This window comes from Oncorhynchus tshawytscha, linkage group LG06, assembly GCF_018296145.1.
Source record: "Oncorhynchus tshawytscha isolate Ot180627B linkage group LG06, Otsh_v2.0, whole genome shotgun sequence".
Classification (NCBI taxonomy): Eukaryota; Metazoa; Chordata; class Actinopteri; order Salmoniformes; family Salmonidae; genus Oncorhynchus; species Oncorhynchus tshawytscha.
In genome coordinates this window covers 29,921,761-29,947,041 of record NC_056434.1, presented here as the reverse complement: position 1 = coordinate 29,947,041, position 25,281 = coordinate 29,921,761, and the positions used below count along the sequence as shown (strand labels likewise).

The following is a 25,281-nucleotide window of genomic DNA, read 5'->3' as shown; positions in this document are numbered from 1 at the left end:
ACCTATTTTGAATGTAAAACCCATGCATGATCAGCCTCTGTTCATTCCATCCAGTGCTCTCAAACAAATTAATGCTTCCCCTTGTGAATCAAACACAGCATCACAAAACATGACAGCTTCAAACTGCAAAGTGCAAACAAAAAATAAGGATGAATTACCATGTTTAGCATCACACTTCAATTCATATTCATATTCATATCCATATTCAAAATAATGTTTATATTTTGGCCCAATGGAGGTTGACTGGGTGACATTTAAAGGAAAAAGATAGGTTGATGTTAATTGGGTTACTGTAGAGGTCAGAGATTGATTTCAGAGAGGTTTGCATAGTTGAGATATGGCCCACAAACAATTCTGTAAACAGTGATTGACTTTTGTGATGTAAAGAAAAACTCTTCACTCTGTTTTTTGCAACAGTATGTGGTTTGGGTGATAAATAAAGGCAAAGAAAATAACAAAAAATATATACTGCATTTGTTATTGCTGGTTTTTGAATCCAAGTCTGCTTTAGAGCCATGGCCTCATGAAATCAGATGTGGTCTAAAGGCTACAGTTGAAGAAATGAATGCCTATTGCTCCCTGGAGTATAATTGGATAGACATGCGTGATACACAATGGAGACTGAGCAGATAAAATGTGAAATTGCAGTAGACAGTGCTGGATATTCACTTGATGCTTTGTGTTACTGGCATTTCTCTCCTCTCTTGGAAAACAGATCCACAAATCTCATTAATTTAGTCAAGTTCAGCCCCCTCAAGCAGTTATTTTGTCTATGAGTGTTTTGGGATTCAAACAGGTTCTAAACATGATTCAAACATGGGGTTCAAGAATGTTGAGCTGGTACATGGTCTACTGGTAGGCAACAAAATGACCTGTCCTTAGCTACAATGCTATTTATTTAGTTAGTTCAAGTTGCCACAGAGAATAAGAAGAATCCCTGCAATATACTGTCACTGACTTCAAAAACACACCAAGTTAATCTCAACTGGACAGCCTTTTTTGCTCAATTTTAAATCCCAAAGCATGTGATACCAAACATCTTGTAATGTTTACACACATTAAAAGAGACAGCAAGTCTTTTAATGAGGACACTACTAATCCACATCTTTAATCCCTACAGCAGCCCTTGGCGGTAGCCAGGGTTATGTCACACAGGTACAACTGACATGTAAGATGCTTACTGCTGTATCTCCTTGACCATTTGAATTGTCAACAGCTAGGACGATGATACAATTAAATAAAGTGGCTGTTCTCTAGGTCAGCCATGAAAGTTCCTCTGGTTGCATTAAGATCGTTTCATTTCTATTTCAATCTTTTGACTCAATTTCATTTTCCCGAATGAGGCTAATTAATACGGAAATTCCCTCCACATTAAACAGCTGCTACTCCACCATGCACTGCTCTGAGCTGATGAGCTAATTTGTATAGAGTTCCCATTAACAAGCCACTGTTCTACAACAAAACTTAGAATTTATACGACAAACTAACAATTACTCCCCAACAGTTACCCCCCCACACACACACACACCCACCCCTGATTGCAAACATTTGTAGCTACCCAATACATACTCTTGACTTTGATGCATACAAACTGATCACTCTAAAAGTGTTGTTTGGGAGTCTGCCAAGTAGGTGCTGTTGAAAAATCAACCTGGCTCAGCTTGAGTGATTGTGCATTTTACGCGTCAATTTATTGTTTTGTCCTTAATCTTATGACAGGATGAAATATAATATATTTTATAACATACTTTAAATCAAGGTCAGTGTTGTTATTCCCACTGCATAACAGACAAGTTCAAAATGTTCAAATCGGTGGACTTGAAGCAAAACCAGACAGAGAAACGGAGGTAGTGCGGTATTGACAGGCTGTCTGCTGATATCAGAATGCTGAACATTTAGAATGATTTGGAGACGCTTTATGCCGGTCTTTCAGATATACTTTGCAGGATGTTTTTGTGCTGACTCACAGTTGTAGAAAAATCATATTCATTTACCTCAGTATCACAGCCCATACAACCCATATCACTCCATGCAACAAAATCCTTAAAAGGTTTTATGGAGCAATCCATTTCCAATGTCACTTGACAGATTTATTGGAATGCTGTGCTGAAAGAGCACTATTGGTTTATGAAATAAATCAAATAAAGAATACAAGTACGCTGAGCCAGTAAAGTGACCAAATGTATATGCAAATGCATACGATTTGAGAACATGCTCTATTTCATTCCTCTCTTAAGTCTTCAATCCCTCACCCTACCATCTGCCTGACAAAGGACATTTTTACTGACTCAACATGACTATAAATAAGACAAGACAACCAGGCAGTTGAAAACTGAAAGGATTTGCATTGATCATATTGGGGTGAGGCCAGTAATACAACTCAGACAGGACAGTAAGCTATTCAAAGGACAACTTAAGATATGATGAAACCAGAAGGCTACCCAATAAACTTCTTTATGATACAAAATTCGATTTTTTAAAAACATTATCTCAACAAACCCGACCTCACAAAGGCACCAATGACAGATCATAGTATTCTGTGTCTATTATAATGCTATTCACATGATGAATGGTTGAATATAGAAGGTGAATATTAATTTGATCACATATGCTAGTCTACTAATGCCTGATGGTCCTTTGAACCTGGTTATCAATGTCATGCAGCAATAGTGATTCCAATTCAATGATGATCAGACAAAGGTAATAGATAGTATCCAATAGCAGCCTAGCCTAAAGCCTCAAAGAGCAGCCATAGGCTACCCTACTGTAGAAAGCCATAAAGTGCCTGTACCTTTAAGGTTTGTGGTATTTTCCATATTGTTCGTATCTCAATCGCAATGTAGTTTCAAACACAATCTTTCAAAGTTTGACTGGGGAATTGAGGTGAGGATGCAAACAGTGCCACTGCCGTTTGGAAAAAGGAAGAGAAAAAAAATACGTTATAAAAATATATCAACCTGGGATTTGTTCCGAGACAAATGGTCTTCGTTCAAGATAAACATTGAATAATAATGGTGGAGATAATTGAGTAAAATCTATCAATTTCAGCGATTAAAAGGATAATGTATTCAATCGATGTAGATTTTTGTCGCTTGGATTAGTTCTGTAGCCTTCTCAGTCATGCAGTTAGAATTCCGAACATTGATGTTTGGAATTGTAACACTGCTGGTTATATTTCTGATAATTGCTGATATTGCTGAAGTCCAGGAAGAAATTGGGTAAGTGTAGCGGTGTTTCTGATTCGTTTTGTTCATGATTTCTGTTGCACTATAAACGTGTTATCTAGATGTGAAATTGCATTATTCAAAGAAATTGAATCTTATGTTCATGTGCAAATTGTTTTCGATGCTGCGTTATCTTCACTCATTCAGGAGAACTTTAGAAGACATTGAGTGCTCCTCCAACGTTAACATTTCTCCAGTAGGCTGTAGGCTGTTAGGATACATTTGTGATTTGTATTTGTATTTTTTGTAATAATACAGTAATATGTGATCTGTATGTAAAACATTTACATTTGACCTTTTAGTAATTTAGCAGATGCTCTTATCCAGAACGTCTTACAGTAAATGGATTCATCTTAAAATAGATAGGTGAGACAACCACATAAAGTATCACAGTCAAATATACAGGATAGAAACATTTTTATTTAAAATCAAATCAAATTGTATTTGTCACATGCGCCGAATACAACAGGTGTAGTAGACCTTACAGTGAAATGCTTACTTACAAGCCCTTAACCAACAATGCAGTTTTAGGAAAATACCCCCCAAAAAGTAACAGATAAGAAAAAAACAAATTAAGGAGCTGCAGTAAATAACAATAGCGGGGCTATATACAGGGGGTACCGGTTCAGAGTTAATGTGCCAATGTGCGGGGGCATCTGTGTCGAGGTAATTGAGGTAATTATATACATGCAGGTAGGGTTATTAAAGTGGCTATGCATAAATAATAACAGAGTAGCAGCAGCATGGGGGAGGGGGGTGGGGTGCAAATAGTCTGGGTAGCCATTTGATTAGCTGTTCAGGAGTCTTATGGTTTGGGGGTAGAAACTGTTTAGAAGCCTCTTGGACCTAGACTTGGCGCTCCGGTACCGCTTGCCGTGCAGTAGCAGAGAGAACAGTCTATGACTAGGGTTGCTGGAGTCTTTGACAATTTTTAGGGCCTTCCTCTGACACCGCCTGGTATAGAAGTCCTGGGTGGCAGGAAGGTTGGCCCTGGTGATGTACTTGGCCGTACGCACTACCCTCTGTAGTGCCTTGTGGTCAGAGGCCAAGCAGTTGCCATACCAGGTGTTACATCTTCTCCTGCCACGCCCTCTACTGCTCATCCTGTGTCTCCTTAACCTGCCACCACTCCCCCAGTGCTCTCTCCCTCTCTCTCTGTGTGTGATTGTGCCTGTTTTCCTTGCCTGACACGGTTTTCCTCTCAGCTGCAGTTCTGCCCGCTCTGACTCTGGTTCCTGTCTCCAGTCCCACGTCTCCTCCTCCTGCAACTCTGCCCTGGATTCTCCACTCTACTGCTTCCTTGGATTCCCCTCCTGCCCTGCTTACCCTCTCCCCTCTCACTCCAGCCTCAGCCTTCGCACCTGGTTTCCTGCAACCTGCCCAAGCTTCCCCTGGCCTGCACTCCATCTTCCCCCTGTTTCAATAAATACCTTGGTTACTTCATCCCAGTCTCCTCGTCTGAGTCTGCTCTTTGTTTTCCCTGTTCCACTCTGCGAAACAGTACGATCTGGCCAAAGAGATGAACCCAGCTCTCAGATCCTCTCCACCAAACCCTCGCTGGCCAAGGCGCCCTGCTTGAGCAACATGACCAAGCCCTGAAAGCCCTTTTGGAGCACATCAAGGTGTTTTCACACAGCCTGTCTAACCTACAGGGCCAAACCTTCGCCCAGAGCTCACAACCAGTCCCAAGGCCTTTTGCCGTTTGTTCCGACTCCCGAGCGCCACGATGGCCACCTCAGAGCTTGCAGAGCCTTTTTAGTACAATGTTCACTAGTATTTGAGCAACAGCCCTACTCTTATGCTAGTGAACGGACCAAGATTTCCTTCCTGATTGGCTGCCTCCGTGGAGCAGCGCTTTCCTGGGCCACGGCGGTGTGGGAGAGATAGTCCCCCATCTGCTTCTCCTACTCCAGACTCACGGAAGAGATGAAGAAAGTCTTTCGACCACCCGGTCTGCGGTAAGGATGCCGCTAAACGATTCCTGTCCTTCCGTCAAGGCCCTTAGTGTTGCTGAGATGGCTTGTGAGTTTCGCACCCTCACCGCTGAGAGTGGCTGGAATGAGGAGGCCCTTCAGGGAGCATTCCAGAACGCACTCATTGAGACCATCAAGGATGAGATGGTGTCTAGGGATGAGCCGGATGGACTTGATGAACTCATCTCTCTCGCCACCCGCATTGACAACTGTCTCCATGACCGATGGAGGGAGAGAGTAGGTAGGGTTGCGTGCACCATAACATCTGCTTCAGCGCCTTCTTCGACTGCATCCCTTTCCAAGGCTCTTCCTGATCCTGAACACATGCAGCTCGGTCGGGCCCGTCTCTCCAGAAAAAGGCAGCGGCGCATCGGTGCTAGGAGCTGCCTATACTGTGGCCAGGTTGGTCACTTTGTCTCCACTAATTCTCTGCGTCTATCAAAAGAGGGGGCTCGGCAGTAGTGGGGGATATACTGTTGAGCCAAATCGCCTGTCCATCTTCCCCCAGACCTCTGCTTGAAGGCAACCTTGTGTGGCAGAGCCAGGCTTTCCCTCTGTCTGCTCTCATGGATTCGGGCGCCAACGAGAGCGTCATGGACCGAGGTGTCACTACTCAGTTGGGCCTGGCCACTGTCCTACTCGATTCACCTCTCGATGCAACTCTCTCAACAGACAGCTCCTCGCCCTAGTCTGTGAGAGAACCTTCCCTGTAAACCTGTGTCTCTCTAGAAACCACCAGGAAAAAATCAATTTCCACATAATCGACTGTCCTTACTCACCCTTGGTTCTTGGCCATCCATGGTTAAAGCTACACAACCCCAGATTGACTGGACCACCGGAAAGGTAACCACTTGGAATTCCTTTTGTCACTCAGATTGTCTACATTCTGCTCTGCCCCTGCCTTGTCTGTGCCCCAGTCGATTCCAAAACCTCCGGACCTGTCATCAGTTGCTCCAGAGTATCACAATCTAGCTCCTGTTCAGTAAGCACCACGCCCTGTCTCTGCCGCCACATCGGCCGTACGACTGCTTCATTGACCTCCAGCCTGTAGCTCCTCTTCCCAGTAGCCGGTTATTTAACCTCTCTCGCCCCAAGCAATAGGCTATGGAGAGGTACATCCAGGATTCTCTGGCTGCAGGACTTATCAAGCCATCATCCTCCCCGGTGGGTGCTGGGTTTTTCTTTGTGAAGAAGAAGGATGGGTCCCTGAGGCCGTGCATAGACTTCCGTGGGCTGAATAATATCACAGTAAAGAACAAGTACCCCTTGCCCCTCATCAGCGCTGATTTTGCTCCCCTCCATGGTGCCGCAGTGTTTTCCAAACTCGACCTCCGGAATGACTACCACCTTATCCGCATAAGAGAGGGGGACGAGTGGAAGACTGCATTCAACACACCACTGGGTCACTTTGAGTATTTGGTCATGCCTTTTGGTCTGACTAACGCCTCTGTTGTTTTCCAGAACCTAGTCAATCGTGCTGAGGGACGTGATTGGGCACTTCGTTTATGTCTATTTAGATGACAACCTGATTTTTCCCAAGGATCCTGAGGCTCACCAGCAACACGTTCGCCAAGTTCTTCAACCGCTGTTGGAGAATAATATTTTTGTTAAAGCTGAAAATGTGTGTTCCATGCTGCCTCATAGTCTTTCCTGGGTTATATTATTGCACAGGGACAGTTACGTATGGACCCTGCCAAGGTCTTGGCAGTCACAGAGTGGCTTGTGGCCCCCAACCTAAAGCAGCTACAGCATTTCCTGGGGTTTGCACATTTTTACAGACGTTTCATCCGCAACTACAGCCATCTGGCTGCACCTCTCACCTCCACCTCCACTCTGTTCCACTGGACTCCTGAGGCAGAGGCAGCATTCCTGGAACTCAAGCGTTGCTTCACCTCTGCTCTGGTCCTTACTCAGCCCGACCCAGGACTCCAGTTCATTGTGGAGGTGGACGCCTCTGACACCGGGGTGGTGCTGTTCTGTCTCAACATTTTTCCTCTGATCAGAAGGTCCACCCATGTGCGTTCTTTTCCCGTAAGATCTCACCAGGCAGTGATGCAACCCGTCAGGATGCTCTCGATGGTGCAGCTGTAAAACCTTTTGAGGATCTGAGGATCCATGCCAAATCTTTTCAGTCTCCTGAGGGGGAATAGGTTTTGTCATCTTGACAATTGTCTTGATGTGCTTGGACCATGTTAGCTAAACAAGGGATATATAGCCTTTTGCAACAACAAAAAATACAATTATACACATTTAAAATCTATGAATAAAAAATCTGAGAACAGTAATATTTTACACACACATGACGGTACCCATAAGCAATAATGTCTGATGAAAAAACACAAATGTGAAGAATTGGGGGATATAACGTTTTGGAAATGAACTCTTCAATTGTGTCCATTTCAATGTTACAAACCGCTGTCCATTTGTTGACACATTCTACTCCTATTTCTTTACTGTACATCTTGCATTTTTAATCAAACCTTTCACTTTAGTTTTCCCTTTGTGATATCCCAGTATAATAGCCTAATGCAATTGACGACAGATGTTCAACAGACGCTCTATACCTGGATCTACAAAGACCAATTTGTCTGCAGTGTAGCCTCCATGCATTATATAGTAGGCTCCAGTATCTTGAAGGACTACCTTCAGATCCTGTGTGTGTGTGTGTGTTGGTCTGTGTGTGTGTAATCTTGGCACTTCACTTATGGGGTGCATGGATGGAATACTTGCTACAAAACTAGGGGAGTCCTAACACATGGGATCAAAAGTAGGCTACCTAGTATGGAGAGAATGGACTGGTAATCAGATAGTTTCAGGTGTAACTCTACACTGTTAACTCTCTTCACTGCATAATACTGAACTCTCTTACAGCTGTGTCAACTGGGTTTTGCTCTAATTCTATTGCTCTTTCGTAATAAAAACTGTGTATAGTCACTATTTTAGAAGACATACTATCACAATAGACCAGACCATTGTATCAAAATGAACCAGCCCAAGACTTGGAAGCCCAATTTGCTTTCCACATCAAACCTTGAATCAATTGCATCATCAGGCTGAGTTGAGGAACCCCAGGGCTTCTTGACAAATGGCATGCGCTTGGTGGTTTTGTTCAACACTTCAGTGTATCCTGTGTGCACTCCAGCTCCAGTCATGTTATGGTATACAGGGCTGCTTGGTGGGTGAATGTGTGGATAGAAGATTACTGTTTGATTTGTTACTGAAAGCAACAGGCTGGATACAAAATGAACAGTTCCCTTTCAAATCAAATCTATTTGTATTTGTCACGTGCCGAATACAACAGGTGTAGGTAGACCTTAACGTGAAATGATTAACCAGCCCTTAACCAACAATGGAGTTCAAGAAATAGAGTTATATTTACTAAATGAACTAAAGTAAAAAATAAAATAAAAAGTAACACAATAAAATAACAATAACGAGGCTATAAACAGGGGGCACCGGCACTGAGTCAATGTGCAGGGTCACAGGCCAGTCAAGGCAGTTTGTACATGCAGGTATGGGCAAAGCAACCGTGCATAGACAATAAACAGCGAGCAGCAGCAGTGTGAAAACAATGGGTGGGGGGGGTGTCAATGTAAATAGTCCGGGTGGCCATTTTATTAATTGTTCAGCAGTCATATGGCTTAGAGGTAGAAACTGTTAAGGAGCATTTTGGTCATAGACTTGGCACTCCGGTACCGCTTGCCGTGCGGTAGCAGAGAGAACAGTCTATGACTTAGGTGACTGGGGTCTTTGACAATTTTTGGGGTTTTCTTCTGACACCACCTAGTATATAGGTCCTGGATGGCAGGAAGCATGGCCCCAGTGATGTACTGGACCATACGCACTACCCTCTGTAGTGTCTTACGGTCGGATGCAGAGCGGATGTGTGGATAGAAGATGGATATGGATGTACTAGGCGGTGATGCAAACGGTCAGGATGCTCTCGATGGTGCAGATGTAGAGCTGTTTGAGGATCTGGGGACCCATGCCAAATCTTTTCAGTCTCCTGAGGGGAAAAGGTATTGTGGTGCCCTCTTCACAACTGTCTTGGTGTGTTTGCACCATGATAGTTAGTTGGTGATGTGGAAACCACGGAAATTAAAAGTCTTGACCCACTCCACTACAGTCCCCTCGATGTTAATGGGGGCCTGTTCAGCCCGTCTTTTCCTGTAGTCCACAATCAGCTCCTTTGTCTTACCTCACTGCCAGGTCTCAGACCTCCTCCCTATAGGCTGTCTCGACGTTGTCGGTGATCAGGCCTACCACTGTTGTGTTGTCAGCAAACTTAATGATTGTGTTTGAGCCATGTTTGGCCATGCCGTCGTGGGTGAACAGGGAGTATAAGAGGGGACTAAGCACGCACCCTTGAGGGGCCCCAGTGTTGAGGATCAGCATGGCAGATGTGTTGTTGCCTACCCTTACCACCTAGGGGCGGCCCGTCAGGATGTCCAGGATCCAGTTGCAGAGGGAGGTGTTTACTCCCAGGGTCCTTAGCTTGGTGATGAGCTTTGTGGGCACTATGGTGTTGAAGGCTGAGCTGTAGTCAGTGAACAGCATTGTCACATAGGTGTTCCTTTTGTCCAGATGGGATGGGGCAGTGTGGAGTGTGATTGAGATTGCATCATTTGTGGTTCTGTTGAGGCGGTATGCCAATTGGAGTGGGTCTAGGGTTTCCAGGATGATAGTGTTGATGTGAGCCATGACCAGCCTTTCAACACCTTTTGTGGCTACCGATGTGAGTGCTACGGAGCGGTAATCATTTAGGCAGATTACCTTTGCTATCTTGGGCACAGACATAACTGAGCCCTGCATCAGAAGACTCTTCTATCTTACACAAATACAACTCTTGAAGCTTGGAAGATACAGTTCTGCCTTCTGATAGGACAAGAATCAAGCTTCTTGTGGCTGTAAATGTTAAGTACCTGGAACAGTTGGTACTGTAGCACTTTATTTTACAGTACAGAGATTACCAGGTATTTATTACAAAATGATGGTGGTAATATCACAATAATAATCATGTGTATGTGGTAATTACAGAGTAATAACATATTAATTACAACTGTTTGTTTCATGAAGGAGCTTTCCTATATTGGAACATCTCTCCACTCCAAGAACAATAGAGTAGTTGTGTTGCTCCCTAGATAGCACAGCTAGGCCTGTCACCTTCATTTGAGCAGACTGAATGCTCCTGGCTCCTTGTCTGCTGCCTGGCATATTAGTGATTCTACTTGCCTCTGTAATAACTGACTCAAGATGCAATTGTACATACTTAATTGAGACACACTCAATTTGCAACATCCTTTTGGACATAATGGAGCCGTAGTATTAGAGTACTGTGTGCTTGCTCTAATTTAATTTCTGGAGCTTTATTGTTTTATAAACCCCATGAGAGTTGGGACTTTGAAGCAGATATGTTAGTCGACTTAATCGTCTTTTCTTTAATACATTGATGTTGCTGTCATAAAAGGCAATAAAGGTCAATGTCTTGAGCAGTAGTCCATGCTGCTCATAGTGTACAGATTGTATATCATTCAGGGTTGATCTATACAAGATTTATAGATGATGTTTAAGCAATGTTGATCAACTACACCTCTTTATCCAGACTCACAAGTAGAGGTCGACTGATTATGATTTTTCAACGCCGATACCGATTATTGGAGGACCAAAGATTCCCATACCGATTAATCGGCCGATTTTTATTTATTTATTTGAAATTATGACAATTACAACAATACTGAATTAACACTTATTTTAACTTAATATAATACATCAATAAAAATCCATTTAGCCTCAAATAGATAATGAAACATGTTCAATTTGGTTTAAATAATGCAAAAACAAAGTGTTGGAGAAGAAAGTAAAAGTGCAATATGTGCCATGTAAAAAAAGCTAACGTTTAAGTTCCTTGCTCAGAACATGAGAACATATGAAAGCTGGTGGCTCCTTTTAACATGAGACTTCAATATTCCAAGGTAAGAGGTTTTAAATTGTAGTTATAGTATTTATAGGACTATTTATCTCTACACCATTTGTATTTCATATACCGTTGACTATTGGATGTTCTTACAGGCACTTTAGTATTGTCAGTGTAACAGTATAACTTCCGTCCCTCTCCTCGCCCCTACCTGGGCTCGAACCAGGAACACATCGACAATAGCCACCCTCGAAGCATCGCTACCCATGCAGAGCAAGGGGAACAACTACTCCAAGTCTCAGAGCGAGTGACGTTTGAAACGCTATTAGACCGCACCCTGCTAACTAGCTAGCCATTTCACATCTCGGGAGTTGATAGGCTTGAAGTCATAAACAGCGCAATGCTTGAAGCACAGGGAAGAGCTGCTGGCAAAACACACTAAAGTGCTGTTTGAATGAATGCTTACGAGCCTGCTGTTGCCTACCACCGCTCAGTCAGACTGCTCTATCAAATATCAAATCATAGACTTAATTATAACATAATAACACACAGAAATACGAACCTTTCGTCATTAATATGGTAGAATCCGGAAACTATCATTTCGAAAACAAAACATTTGTTATTTCAGTGAAATACGGAACTGTTCAGTATTTTATCTAATGGGTGGCAACCCTAAGTCTAAATATTGTTGTTACATTGCACAACCTTCAATGTTATGTCATAATTACGTAAAATTCTGGTAAATTAGTTCGCAATGAGCCAGGTGGCCCAAACTGTTGCATATACCCTGACTCTGCGTGCAATGAACGCAAGTGACACAATTTCACCTGGTTAATATTGCCTGCTAACCTGGATTTCTTTTAGCTAAATATGCAGGTTTAAAAATATATACTTCTGTGTATTGATTTTAAGAAAGGCATTGGTGTTTATGGTTTGGTACAGTCGTGCAACGATTGTGCTTTTTTTGCAAATGCGCTTTTGTTATCATCCCCCTGCGTTGCATCGATTATATGCAACGCAGGACACGCTAGATAAACTAGTAATATCATTAACCATGTGTAGTTAACTAGTGATTATGATTGATTGATTGTTTTTTAGAAGATAAGTTTAATGCTAGCTAGCAACTTACCTTGACTTCTTACTGCATTCGCGTAACAGGCAGGCTCCTCGTGGAGTGCAATGAGAGTCAGGTGGTTAGAGCGTTGGACTAGTTAAATGTAAGGTTGCAAGATTGAATCCCGGAGCTGACAAGGTAAAAATCTGTCGTTCTGCCCCTGAACAGGCAGTTAACCCAATGTTCCTAGGCCGTCATTGAAAATAAGAATGTGTTCTTAACTGACTTGCCTAGTTAAAAAAAAATCGGCCAAATCAGTGTCCAAAAATATCGATTTCCGATTGTTATGAAAACTTGAAATTGGCCCCAATTAATCGCCAATTCCGATTAATTGGTCGTATTCTACTCACACGCACCGGTAACAGTCAGATTGGTAGATCATTTGGCATGTCCTGTTTTTCCCCTCAGGTGTATACATAAGATACCTGAGACATTGAGGTACCTAGCTCTACCAGGGATCATATTACACATTTTGCTCACACGCTTCTTTAACGACATGAATGGCCTTCAGCACTCATGTATCAGTGTTACACCAACAACAGTTCTGTTTCACAGTCTGACTGCGTTTTGATGCATGCTCTTCTCTTTCACGTTCATGTCAATGTGATGAGCCTACTGCTCATCTGTATACACATTAAGAGCATAGCCATGGATATTCTGACAGCCTGAATTATATGTGATGCCTGGAATTTGATTAAACCACCTCTTGCCCCTCACACTTCATGTTCTGCACGATTCCATTCATCTGAAAATCATATGATGAATTATTCTGATAGTGGCTAAAATAACTTTTTCGTTGGTCTAGGAATATTGGAGGTTCCAGAACATTGTACTTGCACAGCCTCATCCCCAAGCCCAACAGGTTTGTCAGGCTGACCTGCTCCTTCTTCCATTGCCTTCTGGTTTTTAATACTCATCAATTCTGTTATTCTAGCCTTTGATTTGCTTTCCCCTTTGAGCTATTATGCTTGCAGACTTGTAAAATAATTAACAGACTTAATACACATGAACATATCAGCAGTGGATTACAGAATTGTGTGTATCTAATTTAAATTATTAATAAATCACCCAATTGATGTACATTCTCAGGTGTGCAAGTGATAGACAAATAGAACTTCCCTGGGGTTTGAAAATAAGTATCACATTAATGAAGACATGAAATTGACTGGCTTTCATTACACATTGGATGGGTTTACACACATGACATCGTTGTTCATTCACACTGCTTTTTCAAGTGATGATTTGAGTTCTTATATCACATGTATCAAAGTCATGTTGCCTTTCATTTCTAATGGATGCCTCGCTGTCCTATGGTAGAAATGTAGCAGTGAAAGCCAATCCTACACCTTTAGGCAATGAAGGGGAGGAAAAGAGTCCTGCTTCTCCTTCAGGCTTGAAGAATGCCACCAGGCTCTCTTCAGATAACTGGACCTTCAACAGAACCCTCTCCAGCCTCATCAGGTAGGAATACAATCCTCTTCTGCATTGGTCTCTATTAGGTCTCACACTCCCATAAGCTGGGTATTCCTTCATGGATGACCTTCTTTCTTCTATAGGAAGAACATCCTGGGGTTCTTTGACCCAGAGAGGGACATCTCTATTCTGAAGGGCACATTGAAACCTGGAGATGTCATCCACTACGTCTTTGACCGTCAGAGCACTACCAACATCTCAGAGAACCTGTACCGGTTGCTACCCACTGCATCCCCCATGAAGAACCAGCACCACAGAAGCTGTGCCATCGTAGGGAACTCTGGGATCCTACTCAATAGCAGCTGTGGGCCAGAGATAGACTCCCATGACTTTGTAATCAGGTGAGGTTCCCATAACAGCTATTCCATAAATTTAATTGATACAGGTGATTTTCAATAGTGCGTTATGGCATCTCCGTTTAATTAAGCAATCTTCTCGTATAAAAGGGAATTATGAGTTAATTTATTGCTGCATTTTCAGTGAAATATTCAGGATAGTAATGAGTCTCTCTCTATAAAAGCACTATTCATCTTTATACTCATCTAACTGTTATGTAAGCACAGTCCCTTGGATTGAACAAATACTTCACCTTGAGGAATCAATGCCACTGAGCTAGAACACGCATTGTCCACACCTTTGAAATATCCGCTACTTTTTTGACCTTCAAGTCTGTTTGATGATTTACAGACTTTTAGAAATGAGCAGCAATACTTACAGCAATTAAATTCCTTCTGGGTAAATGTGACATTTTAAAAAGCTACTGCTGTCTACCCAAAATTTAATGAGGTGCTTTAGAGAAGCACTGCCGTTAGTTCCTACAACTGCTACACTCATATACCAGGGGAGAATGTCTGTCTGAAACTATCCGTCAGTGCTGCTCTGTGCGAGTGTGTCAGCAAATGGTTTCTGGGAGTAGGTTATTTATTGCTACTCACCGGTTTATCTGTCAGTAACAACAAAGTACAACTATGAATTGTAATGTTACAGGGGGAAGAGATCCAGTTTGCCTTACTGTGTCGCCAGTACGGCAAGGCATTGTGATTATGATGAAGAGAGAGGTATCTGAACTAATTAATGGGAATTGGGAATCGCCCAGTATGCAGAATTAAGTGAAACCACAAGTCCAAATTACCTATCAAGTAAAAAAATACAAAATAAAAATGCATTTGTCACATGTGCCAAATACAACAGGTGTAGTAGACCTTAAAGTGAAAGGCTTACTTACAAGCCCTTAACCAACAATGCAGTTTTAAGAAAAATAAGTGTTGAGTAAAAAATAGATAAGTAAAAAAATAAAATAAAGGTTACAAATAATTCAAGAGCAGCAGTAAAATAACAATAGCGAGGCTATATACAGGTGGTACCTGTACAGAGTCGTTGTGCGGCGGCACCGGTTAGTCGAGGTAATTGAGGTAATATGTGCATGTAGGTAGAGGTTAAAGTTACTATGCATAGATAATAAACAGAGAGTTGCAGCAGCGTAAAAGCGGGTCTGGGAAGCCATTTGAATAGTTGTTCAGGAGTCTTATGGCTTGGGGGTAGAATTAAGAAGCCTTTTGGACCTAGACTTGGCGCTCCCGTACCACTTGCCGTGCAGTAGCAGAGAAAACAGTCTATGACTAGTGTTGCTGGAGTCTTTGACAATTTTTAGAGACTTCCTCTGACACCGCCTAGTATTGAGGTCCTGGATGGCAGGAAGCTTGGCCCCGGTGATGTACTTAGCCGTACTCACGACCCCCTGTAGTGTCTTGCAGTTAGAGGCCGAGCAGTTGCCATACCAGGCAGTGATGCAACCATTCAGGATGCTCTCGATGGTGCAGCTGTAGAACTTGCTGTAGAACTCTCCTGAGGGGGAATAAGCTTTGTCGTGCCCTCTTCACGACTGTCTTGGTGTGTTTGAACCATGATAGTTTGTTGTTGATGTGGACACCAAGGAACTTGAAGCTCTCAAACTGCTCCACTACAGCTGATGAGCTTTGTGGGCACTATGGTGTTGAACGCTGAGCTGTAGTCAATTGTCGTGTCTTTGGCTATGCCGGATTAAGTGGCGCTCCGGTACCACTTGCCGTGCAGTAGCAGAGAGAACAGTCTATGACTAGTTTTGCTGGAGTCTGCTATTCTATAAAATTATTTATCTGTAATTAATATTACCTGATTAAGCTAATCAGGTAGATAATTAACTAGAAAGTTGGGGCACCACAAAATAATGACCTGGTAAACTTTTACATCAATAGCAGTCCATATGTAATCGTCACCTTGTTTAGTCTCATCTGAAAGTTGTAAATTCTTGGTTATCTTCACGAAGCCTGGCTAACAAGTTGAATCAGCAATACAAAATGTGGTTTAATTATGTATTTACTAAATAATCACGCAGAATGGATCATACATTGATTACAAATTATGTCATAAAGAAAATGTCCCTGGTGGACGGAACAGATACGATGGCTGGTTACACAAAGAGAGGAGGTTGGGTTTGAGTGAAAGAGCAGGAAGACTGAGTAACAAAGGGAGAAGCTATGCTATCGTAAATACAGAATCTTATGCATTCTAAATTTGAAAAAGGAGAATGCAATAAATATTTACTCTGAGCTGCGCTTCGGTAGATGGGAGGTCGGGTTGTCCAGCATGGATCTCTGGTCCTCTGAAGACTGTCTAGTGGTGAACCGGAGCTTGGTAGAATTAATACTCTGTCCGTCTTCTCCTAGCCCACGTTTAGCGACTGCTGCTAACTCAACGGCTAGGAGGTATCACTTCTGGAGTGAATAAGAGTTCAAAGTTCATACGAAGTTGCCATACATTTAAGCTCATGCTATATTCTGGCTGGTATAGTCGAAATTCATCCTTCCAGGGTGTAGGTCGTCACCTTCACATTGAAATTTGATGATAATTTCGTTAGATTTTCTAAGGTTGGCTTAGTTCTGTAGGTGGTCTTTGTCCTTTCAACATGGGGACCTCAAGTCCACACGTCCTTGGAACAGCTTATTATCTGGGCCCTTTTAAATGTAGGACTGTCGCCCTAACGTCCTCGGAACAGAAAGTTACATTTTCGTCAAGGAATTTATATAGGAGGGGAGAGAAGGGTTTATAGTTTATAACCAATGTCTCTTCACATGGGCGGGGCCACTGAGTGAGCAGAGCTTTAACCTTATGAAAACCCAATTCTCTCATTTGGAAGCTAAAATTACATTTAATCTTTTCACAAATAGTTTCATATTTAAACATTTAAATTGCACAACAATTTCTTGTGAATTTGATAACTATAATGTGTAGACTTTCCAAGATAAAGTTTATGTCATCCTATCATTAGTAAGAATGTCTCAGACGCCAACTGATCTGGCATCATATTCATTAAGTACTTATTTCACACTAGAAGGTGTGCTTCTACACCTGCATTGCTCGCTGTTTGGGGTTTTAGGCTGGGTTTCTGTACAGCACTTTGAGATATCAGCTGATGTACGAAGGGCTATATAAATACATTTGATTTGAAGTACCAACTCATATTTTCAACTGGCTGCAATCCCGAAATATGGTTCCTTTCCCCCCAACTTTTGATGTTCCCAGACTATATGTTTAACAAAGGCTATTCAAGAATCGTTCATAGTCAAGAGAGAGGAAAGGGAGAAAGGTATTCATGGGGGGGTCATAAACCTCACCCACAAGCCAACGTCACGACACAATGAATAGCATTCTCACATAGGTGTTCCGTTTGTCTTGGTCGAAAGGGCAGTGTGGAGTGCAATAGATATTGCATCATCTGTGGATCTGTAGGGGCGGTATGCAAATTGGAGTGGGTCTCGGTTTCCGGGATAATGGTGTTGTGAGCTATGACCAGCCTTTCGGTAGTCAATTTTCGGTAGTCATTTAGGCAGGTTACGTTAGTGTTCTTGGGCACAGGGACTATGGTGGTCTGCCTGAAAAATGTTGGTATTACAGACTCAGTCAGGAACAGGTTGAAAATGTCAGTGAAGACACTTGCCAGTTGGTCAGCGCATGCTCGGAGTACACGTCCTGGTAATACGTCTGGCCATGCGGCCTTGTGAATGTTGATCTGTTTAAAGGTCTTACTCACATCGGCTACAGAGAGCGTAGTCACACTGTCGTCAGGAACAGCTGATGCTCTCATGCATGTTTCAGTGTTACTGGCCTGAAGCAAGCATAGAAGTACTTTAGCCTGTCTGGTAGGCTCGTGTCATTGGGCAGCTTGCGGCTGTGCTTCTTTCTGTAGTCTGTTACAGTTTGCAAGCCCTGCCACATCCCACGAGCATCGGAGCCATCGGAGTGTAGTAGGATTTAATCTTAGTCCTGTATTGACGCTTTGCCTGTTTGATGGTTCATTGGAGGGCATAATGGGATTCCTTATAAGCTTCCGGTTTAGAGTCCCACTCCTTGAAAGCAGAAGCTCTAGCTTTTAGCTCAGTGCGGAATTTGCCTGTAATCTATGACTTCTGGTTGAGGTATGTACATGCATCACTGTGGGTATGATGTCATCAATGCACTTATTGATGAAGCCAGTGACAAATGTGGTGTACTCCTCAATGCCATCGCAAGAATCCCAGAACATAGTCCAGTCTGTGCTAGCAAAACAGTCCTGTGGCTTAGCATCTGCGTCATCTGACCACTTTTTTATTGAGCATGTCACTGGTGCTTCCTGCTTTAGTATTTGCTTGGAAGCAGGAATCAGGAGGACATAATTATGGTCAGATTTCCCAAATGGAGGGCGAGGGAGAGCGTCTCTGTGTGTGGAGTAAAGGTTGTCTAATCTCCCTGCTGCTGAAAAACATCCCCACAGCATGATGCTGCCACTACCATGCTTCACAGAGGGATGGTGCCAGGTTTCCTCCAGATGTGATGCTTCAATCTTGGTTTCATCAGACCAGAGAATCTTGTTTCTCATGGTCTGAGAGTCTTCAGTTGCCTTTTGGCAAACTCCAAGTGGGCTGTCATGTGCCTTTTAGTGAGGAGTGGCTGATAGAGACATACCCCAAGCGACTTACAGCTGTAATCACAGCAAAAGGTGGCGCTACAAAGTATTAACTTAAGGGGACTGAATAATTTTGCACGCCCAATTTTTCAGTTTTTGATATGTTAAAAAAGGTTTGAAATATCCAATAAATGTCGTTCCACTTCATGATTGTGTCCCACTTGTTGTTGATTCTTCACAAAAAATACAGTTTTATATCTTTATGTTTGAAGCCTGAAATGTGGCAAAAGGTCGCAAAGTTCAAGGGGGCCGAATACTTTCGCAAGGCACTGTATATCCAAAAATCTCAGTTTACATTGGCGTGTTACGTGCAGTAATGTTTTGATTCCAAAACATCTGGTGATTTTGCATAAATACTCATAATAAACATTGATAAAAGATACAAGTGTTATTCAAAGAATTAAAGATAGACTTCTCCTTAATGCAACCGCGGTGTCAAATTTCAAAACAACTTTATGGAAAAGGCATAATCTGAGTACGACGCTCAGAACCCAATCCAGCCAAAGAAATATCCGCCATGTTGGAGTCAACAGAAGTAAATATTCACTTACCTTTGATGATCTTCATCAGAAGACACTCCCAGGAATCCAAGTTAGACAATAAATGACTGATTTGTTCCATAAAGTCCATCATTTTTGTTCAAATAGCCACTTGTTGTTAGCGTGTTCAGCCCAGTAATCCATCTTCGTGAGGCGCGAGCACGATGTCCAGACAAAAACTCGAAAAGTTCCGTTACAGGTCGTAGTAACAAGTCAAATAATGTATGGAATCAATCTTTAGGATGTTTTAAACATAAATCATCAATAAGGTTCCAACCGGAGAACTCCATTGTCTGTAGAAAAGCACTGGAACGAGAGCTAACTCTCTCGGGACCGCGCGTCACGAGCCTGAGACACTCTGCCAGACCCATGACTCATTCAGCTCCCATATCCCCCTCCTTTGTACCAGAAGCCTGAAACAAGTTTCTAAAGACGGTTGACATCTAGTGGAAGCCTTAGGAAGTGCAACTTTACCCCATAGACACAGTGTATTCAGTAGGCCAAGTTTTGAAAAACTACAAACCTCAGATTTCCCACTTCCTGGTTGGATTCTTCTCAGGTTTTCGCCTGCCATATGAGTTCTGTTATACTCACAGACATAATTCAAACAGTGTTAGACAATTCAGAGTGTTTTCTATCCAATACTAATAATAATATGCATATATTAGCATCTGGGACAGAGTAGGAAGCAGTTCACTCTGGGCACACTATTCATCCAAAAGTGAAAATGCTGCCCCCTATCCCAAAAAGGTTTTAACCCTCCCACTGTGTGGCCATGCCCGCCTCCAACTCAATCATCAAGTTTGCAGACGACACAACAGTAGTGGGCTTGATTACCAACAACGACGAGACAGCCTACAGGGAGGAGGTGAGGGCACTCGGAGTGTGGTGTCAGGAAAACAACCACTCACTCAATGTCAACAAAACAAAGGAGATGATGAGGGAGCACCCTCTATCCACATCGACGGGACAGCAGTGGAGAAGGTGGAAAGTTTTACGTTCCTCGGCATACACATCACGGACAAACTGAAATGGTCCACCCATACAGACAGTTTGGTAAAGAAAGTGTAACAGCGCTGCTTCAACCTCAGGAGGCTGGCCCCTAAAACCCTGACAAACATTTTACAGATGCATAATTGAGATCATCCTGTTGGGCTGTATCACAGCCTGGTACGGAAACTGCACCGCCCACAACCGGAGGCAAAAAACCTGCCTGCCCTCCAGGACACCTACAGAACCTGATGTCACAGGAAGGCCAAAAAGATAATCAAGGACATCAACCACCCGAGCCACAGCCTGTTCACCCCGCTACCATCCAGAAGGTGAGGTCAGTACAGGTGCATCAAAGCTGGGACCGAGAGACTGAATAACAGCTTCTGTCTTAAACAGCCATCACTGACACAGAGAGACTGCTGCCTACATACAGACTTGAAATCATTGGCCACTTTAATAAGTGGATCACTAGTCACTTTTATAATTCCACTTTAATAATGTTTACATATCCTGCATTACTCATCTCATATGTATATACTGTATTCTGTACCATCTATTCTGTAGCATCAGCATCTTGCCTATGCTGCTCGGTCTTCACTCATCCATATATTTATATGTACGTGTTCTTATTCCATCCCTTTACTTACATAGATTTGTGTGTATTGGGTAGTTGTTGTGAAATTGTTAGATTACTTGTTAGATATTACTGCACTGTCGGAACTAGAAGCACATGCATTTCACTAGACTCACATTAACATCTGCTAACCACGTTTATGTGGATTTGATTTGATTTGACCTGAGCTCAATTTCGAGTCTCATAGCAAAGGGTCTGAATTCTTATGTAAATAAGGTATTTCTGTTTCGTGGTTTTTATACATTTGCAAACATTTCTAAAAACCTGTTTTCGTTTTGTCACTATGGGGTATTGTGTCTAGATTTCTGAGTTACGTTTTTTTTTATATCCATTTCAGAATAAGGCTGCAATGTAAAAGAAATATGGAAAAGGTCAAGGGGTATGAATACTTCCCGAAGGCACTGTATATGGTGGAAGAGTAAATCCCCAACCCCCTTGCTACAGGAGTGTCAGATCAACATGGAAATTGCAAGACAGGTCAGGATAAGTTGGCAGAGAAAGACATGGTTTAGCAAGGGCAGTTAGCAGGGAGGGAGTGATGAGGGATTTGCTGAGGTATTCAGGCAGGGAGATAATCCCTCTACTCACAGCAGTGCTCAGCTCCACCCACCACTGGCTCTCACACAGTAGCCTCACATTCTACTTTCATAGATATAGGACACTTTTTTTCAATTTTAGATCATTATCTCTCTGTGCATTGGCACTGTTTAGTAATCATTTTTACTGAAGTCAGTCAAGTAACTTTCTGTGAATGCCATACCAATACACAGCAGCATGACACATGGCATACATTAATTAAGGTTTTCAACCCTGAGCTAGGTGTGTTTGGTATGGGATTATTCTTAGCTGAATGATTATGTGCCTAATTCAAGTTGAACTATGTCTGAGCTACCCAAATGAGTGTATGTGGTGTTTAGAGCTTCTGGAGGACAGTAGGATATGGCCAATTTATGACTTCTGGGTATCGACCTCAATATTTCTGGCAGACTAATCAAAAGGATGAAGTGATAGCATAATAATTTATATGCATGTCTATTTGCAGATGTAACCTGGCGCCAGTGGAGGAGTATGCTGGGGATGTGGGGCGGCGCACCAACCTGGTGACCATGAACCCATCGGTGGTGCAGCGGGCCTTCCATGACCTGGCCAGTGAGCAGTGGAGGGAGCGCTTCCTGCAGCGGCTCCGGGGCCTCAGCGGCAGCGTGCTGTGGATCCCAGCCTTCATGGCCAAGGGAGGAGAGGAGAGGGTGGAGTGGGCAATCCGTCTCATCCTGCTGCACACCGTGGATGTGCACACCGCCTTCCCCTCACTGCGCCTTCTCCATGCTGTCAGAGGGTAAGACAAGGAGGGAACACGTGTGCTCTTTGTGACACTGCACTAATCTAGCAGCAGTTCACAGGTCCCCTGCTATTTTTAAACACAGCATTACACTTACTCTATAGGCCGTTGGTGACCAACTTACTGCCGCTTACTGCTGCTGGCCTCTCTGTCTGCTGTTGGATTTGCAGAAGGAGGACAGTTAGACAGGGACAGCAGGACTGGTATTTTCTGTAGTATAGTTAGGCAAAAAGCCTGGAATCTTCTCTGAAAGGGCAATAAAAGTTTTGAAATGCAGGGAAAACGCTAATGAAATGCAATGCATGTCTATGACATTTTAGCTACACTGGTTTTTGATAAATGCTCAATATGCCAAACTGAATACTTTCCCCTGGGCTTCTGCTTCTCTGACTACTAGATGCCCTTTAAATAGATCATCATTTCGCTACCCCATTGACCTGCTAGTCCAGAGAGTCTACTGCTAGGAGAGTATCTATAGGTCCTGGTGGGACAGACTATGAGTGAGAGGACCAGATGGACCTTGCTTTGTTACTTGCGGCCCCAGACCCAATGTCTTATCACAATTCAGCTCCTCTACTCAGGTCCACTGGCTCCTAAATAAAATAAAATCCAATCAAATCAAATGTATTTATATAGCCCTTCGTACATCAGCTGATATCTCAAAGTGCTGAAAACCAGCCTAAAACCCCAAACAGCAAGCAATGCAGGTGTAGAAGCACGGTGGCTAGGAAAAACTCCCTAGAAAGGCCAAAACCTAGGAAGAAACCTAGAGAGGAACCAGGCTATGAGGGGTGGCCAGTCCTCTTCTGGCTGTGCTGGGTGGAGATTATAACAGAACATGGCCAAGATGTTCAAATGTTCATAAATTACCAGCATGGTCAAATAATAATAATCACAGGCAGAACAGTTGAAACTGGAGCAGCAGCATGGCCAGGTGGACTGGGGACAGCAAGGAGTCATCATGCCAGGTAGTCCTGAGGCATGGTCCTAGGGCTCAGATCCTCAGAGAGAGAGAAAGAAAGAGAGAATTAGAGAGAGCATACTTAAATTCACACAGGACACCGTATAAGACAGGAGAAGTACTCCAGATATAACAAACTGACCCTAGCCCCCCGACACAAACTACTGCAGCATAAATACTGGAGTCTGAGACAGGAGGGGTCAGGAGACACTGTGGCCCCATCCAATGATACCCCCGGACAGGGCCAAACAGGAAGCATGTATCCAGCCAGAGATCTATGTGAAAGCCACCACATAGGGAGGGAATGGCACTTATTGTTTGGGCTTATGCAATAGGACCGTGGTGTGTTTACAAGTGTATGCTAGTTCAATAGATTCTCTAGAAAAATGTTCAGATATTAAGGAAAACATTGAACACTCACTGATAAATAGCTCAAGCCTAAAACAAACATTCTTAAAATTTGTATACATTTTTCTAAAGACATCTGAGATTTCTTTCTCAGATGTCAAGTCTCTTGGGTGCCTTGAAGGACCATTTGATTGTTTACTCTCCCTCTTCATTCTTCCTCATCAGGTATTGGCTGACTAACAATGTCCAGATCAAGAGACCCACTACTGGTCTGCTGATGTACACCATGGCCACTCGCTTCTGTGAGGAGATCCATCTGTATGGCTTCTGGCCTTTCCCTCGGGATTCACAGGGGAAACCAGTCAAGTACCATTACTATGACACTCTGACCTACGAGTACACATCCCATGCCAGTCCACACACTATGCCATTGGAGTTCAGGACACTGAGTTCACTCCACAGACAGGGGGCGCTGCGACTCAACACTGGCTCTTGTGATACAGGAATGTAATCTAAAAAAGCAGCATGGAATGTACACTGAGTATACCAAACATTTCGATCACCTTCCTAATATTGAGTCGCCCCCCCCCCACACACACACTTCTGCACACTTCTGCCCTCAGAACTGCCTAAATTCGTCCGGACATGGAGTCTACAAGGTGTCAAAAGCGTTCCACAGGGATACTGGCCCATGTTGACTCCAATGTTTCCTACAAAGTTGGCTGGATGTCCTTTGGGTGGTGGACCATTCTTGATACACAAGGGAAACTGTTGAGTGTGAAAAACCCAGCAGGGTTGCAGTTCTTGACATAAACCGGTGCACCTGGCACCTACTACCATACCCTGTTCAAAGGCACTCTCTGACTGGCACACATACACAATCCGTGGCTCAATTGTCTCAAGGCTTATAAATCCTTCTTTAACCTGTGTCCTCCCCTTCATCTATACTTATTGAAGTGGATTTACCAAGTGACATCAATAAGGGATCATAGCTTTCACCTGTATTCACCTGGTCAGTCTATGTCATGAAAAGAGGTGTTCTTAATGTTTTGTGCACTCAGTGTAGATCGCCATCAAAATGACCGATACACTTTTGGGAAAAGACCTCTTTCTGAGTTGATGTCTATCAGACACAGACATCTCAAAGGAAATAGTTTCATTGTATGAAACTGTTACAGGACACTTTTATGAAGCTATGAATTGAGTTCCATGACAGTATGTAGGATCATGCATGTCTAATTTGGGCTCATATTGTTGCCCTACAAGAGACATGAGCAGTGAATCATTCTGAAAACATGTTTACAGTAACCTGTGAAAATGATCTAAAACAGAAACGTGTTGCATTGTTCATTGTTAAATCAAACTAATTGGTGTTGGTAGGCAAATTGCTTCTTTGTCAATGAGAAGACTGGAAATGTTATTGCATTTACATGGCAAGTGTGTCATCTAAAATGAATGTAATTACAACGTTTATAAATACTTCCTCCAAGGGCAATGTGAATGTGAATTGAACTACTAAGTTATCAATAATCAATTTTGGTCATTATTCCTTTGAATTATACAATAAATCTACTTCATCAGTACTGTTGTCATGTTATATCATATCATATTAGACAGATTGAAGGCAGGAACACCAGTCTGCAGGGCACTGGTTGAACCACAAGATGGAAGCACTTCTTCATAGGGAAGCTAGCTATATGTAATATTATTGCATTGTCTTACATTTTAAAAATCCTTAATATATCTACAGTAATAGTGAAATGATAGTGTTTAACAATATTTCCACAA

The 25,281-nt window shown here is 42.8% G+C and overlaps 1 protein-coding gene across 1 annotated transcript; it reads left to right on the top strand.

Moving 5' to 3' along the window:
• Positions 1-2,811: 2,811 nt before the first annotated feature.
• st8sia2 (ST8 alpha-N-acetyl-neuraminide alpha-2,8-sialyltransferase 2) lies at positions 2,812-24,258 on the top strand. The gene is made up of 6 exons (XM_024423564.2): positions 2,812-3,218; positions 13,031-13,087; positions 13,543-13,686; positions 13,782-14,039; positions 21,888-22,181; positions 23,719-24,258. The coding sequence occupies exons 1-6, from the start codon at positions 3,121-3,123 to the stop codon at positions 24,002-24,004; spliced, it is 1,137 nt and encodes a 378-aa protein (XP_024279332.1). The 5' UTR covers positions 2,812-3,120; the 3' UTR covers positions 24,005-24,258.
• Positions 24,259-25,281: the final 1,023 nt, after the last annotated feature.

Coding starts and splice junctions, on each gene's coding strand:
- st8sia2 (XM_024423564.2), top strand. CDS start 3,121: ATGCAGTTAGAATTCCGAACATTGATGTTTGGAATTGTAACACTGCTG. Junction 3,219..13,030: donor GAAGTCCAGGAAGAAATTGG/GTAAGTGTAGCG, acceptor TCGTTGGTCTAG/GAATATTGGAGGTTCCAGAA. Junction 14,040..21,887: donor TCCCATGACTTTGTAATCAG/GTGAGGTTCCCA, acceptor GTCTATTTGCAG/ATGTAACCTGGCGCCAGTGG.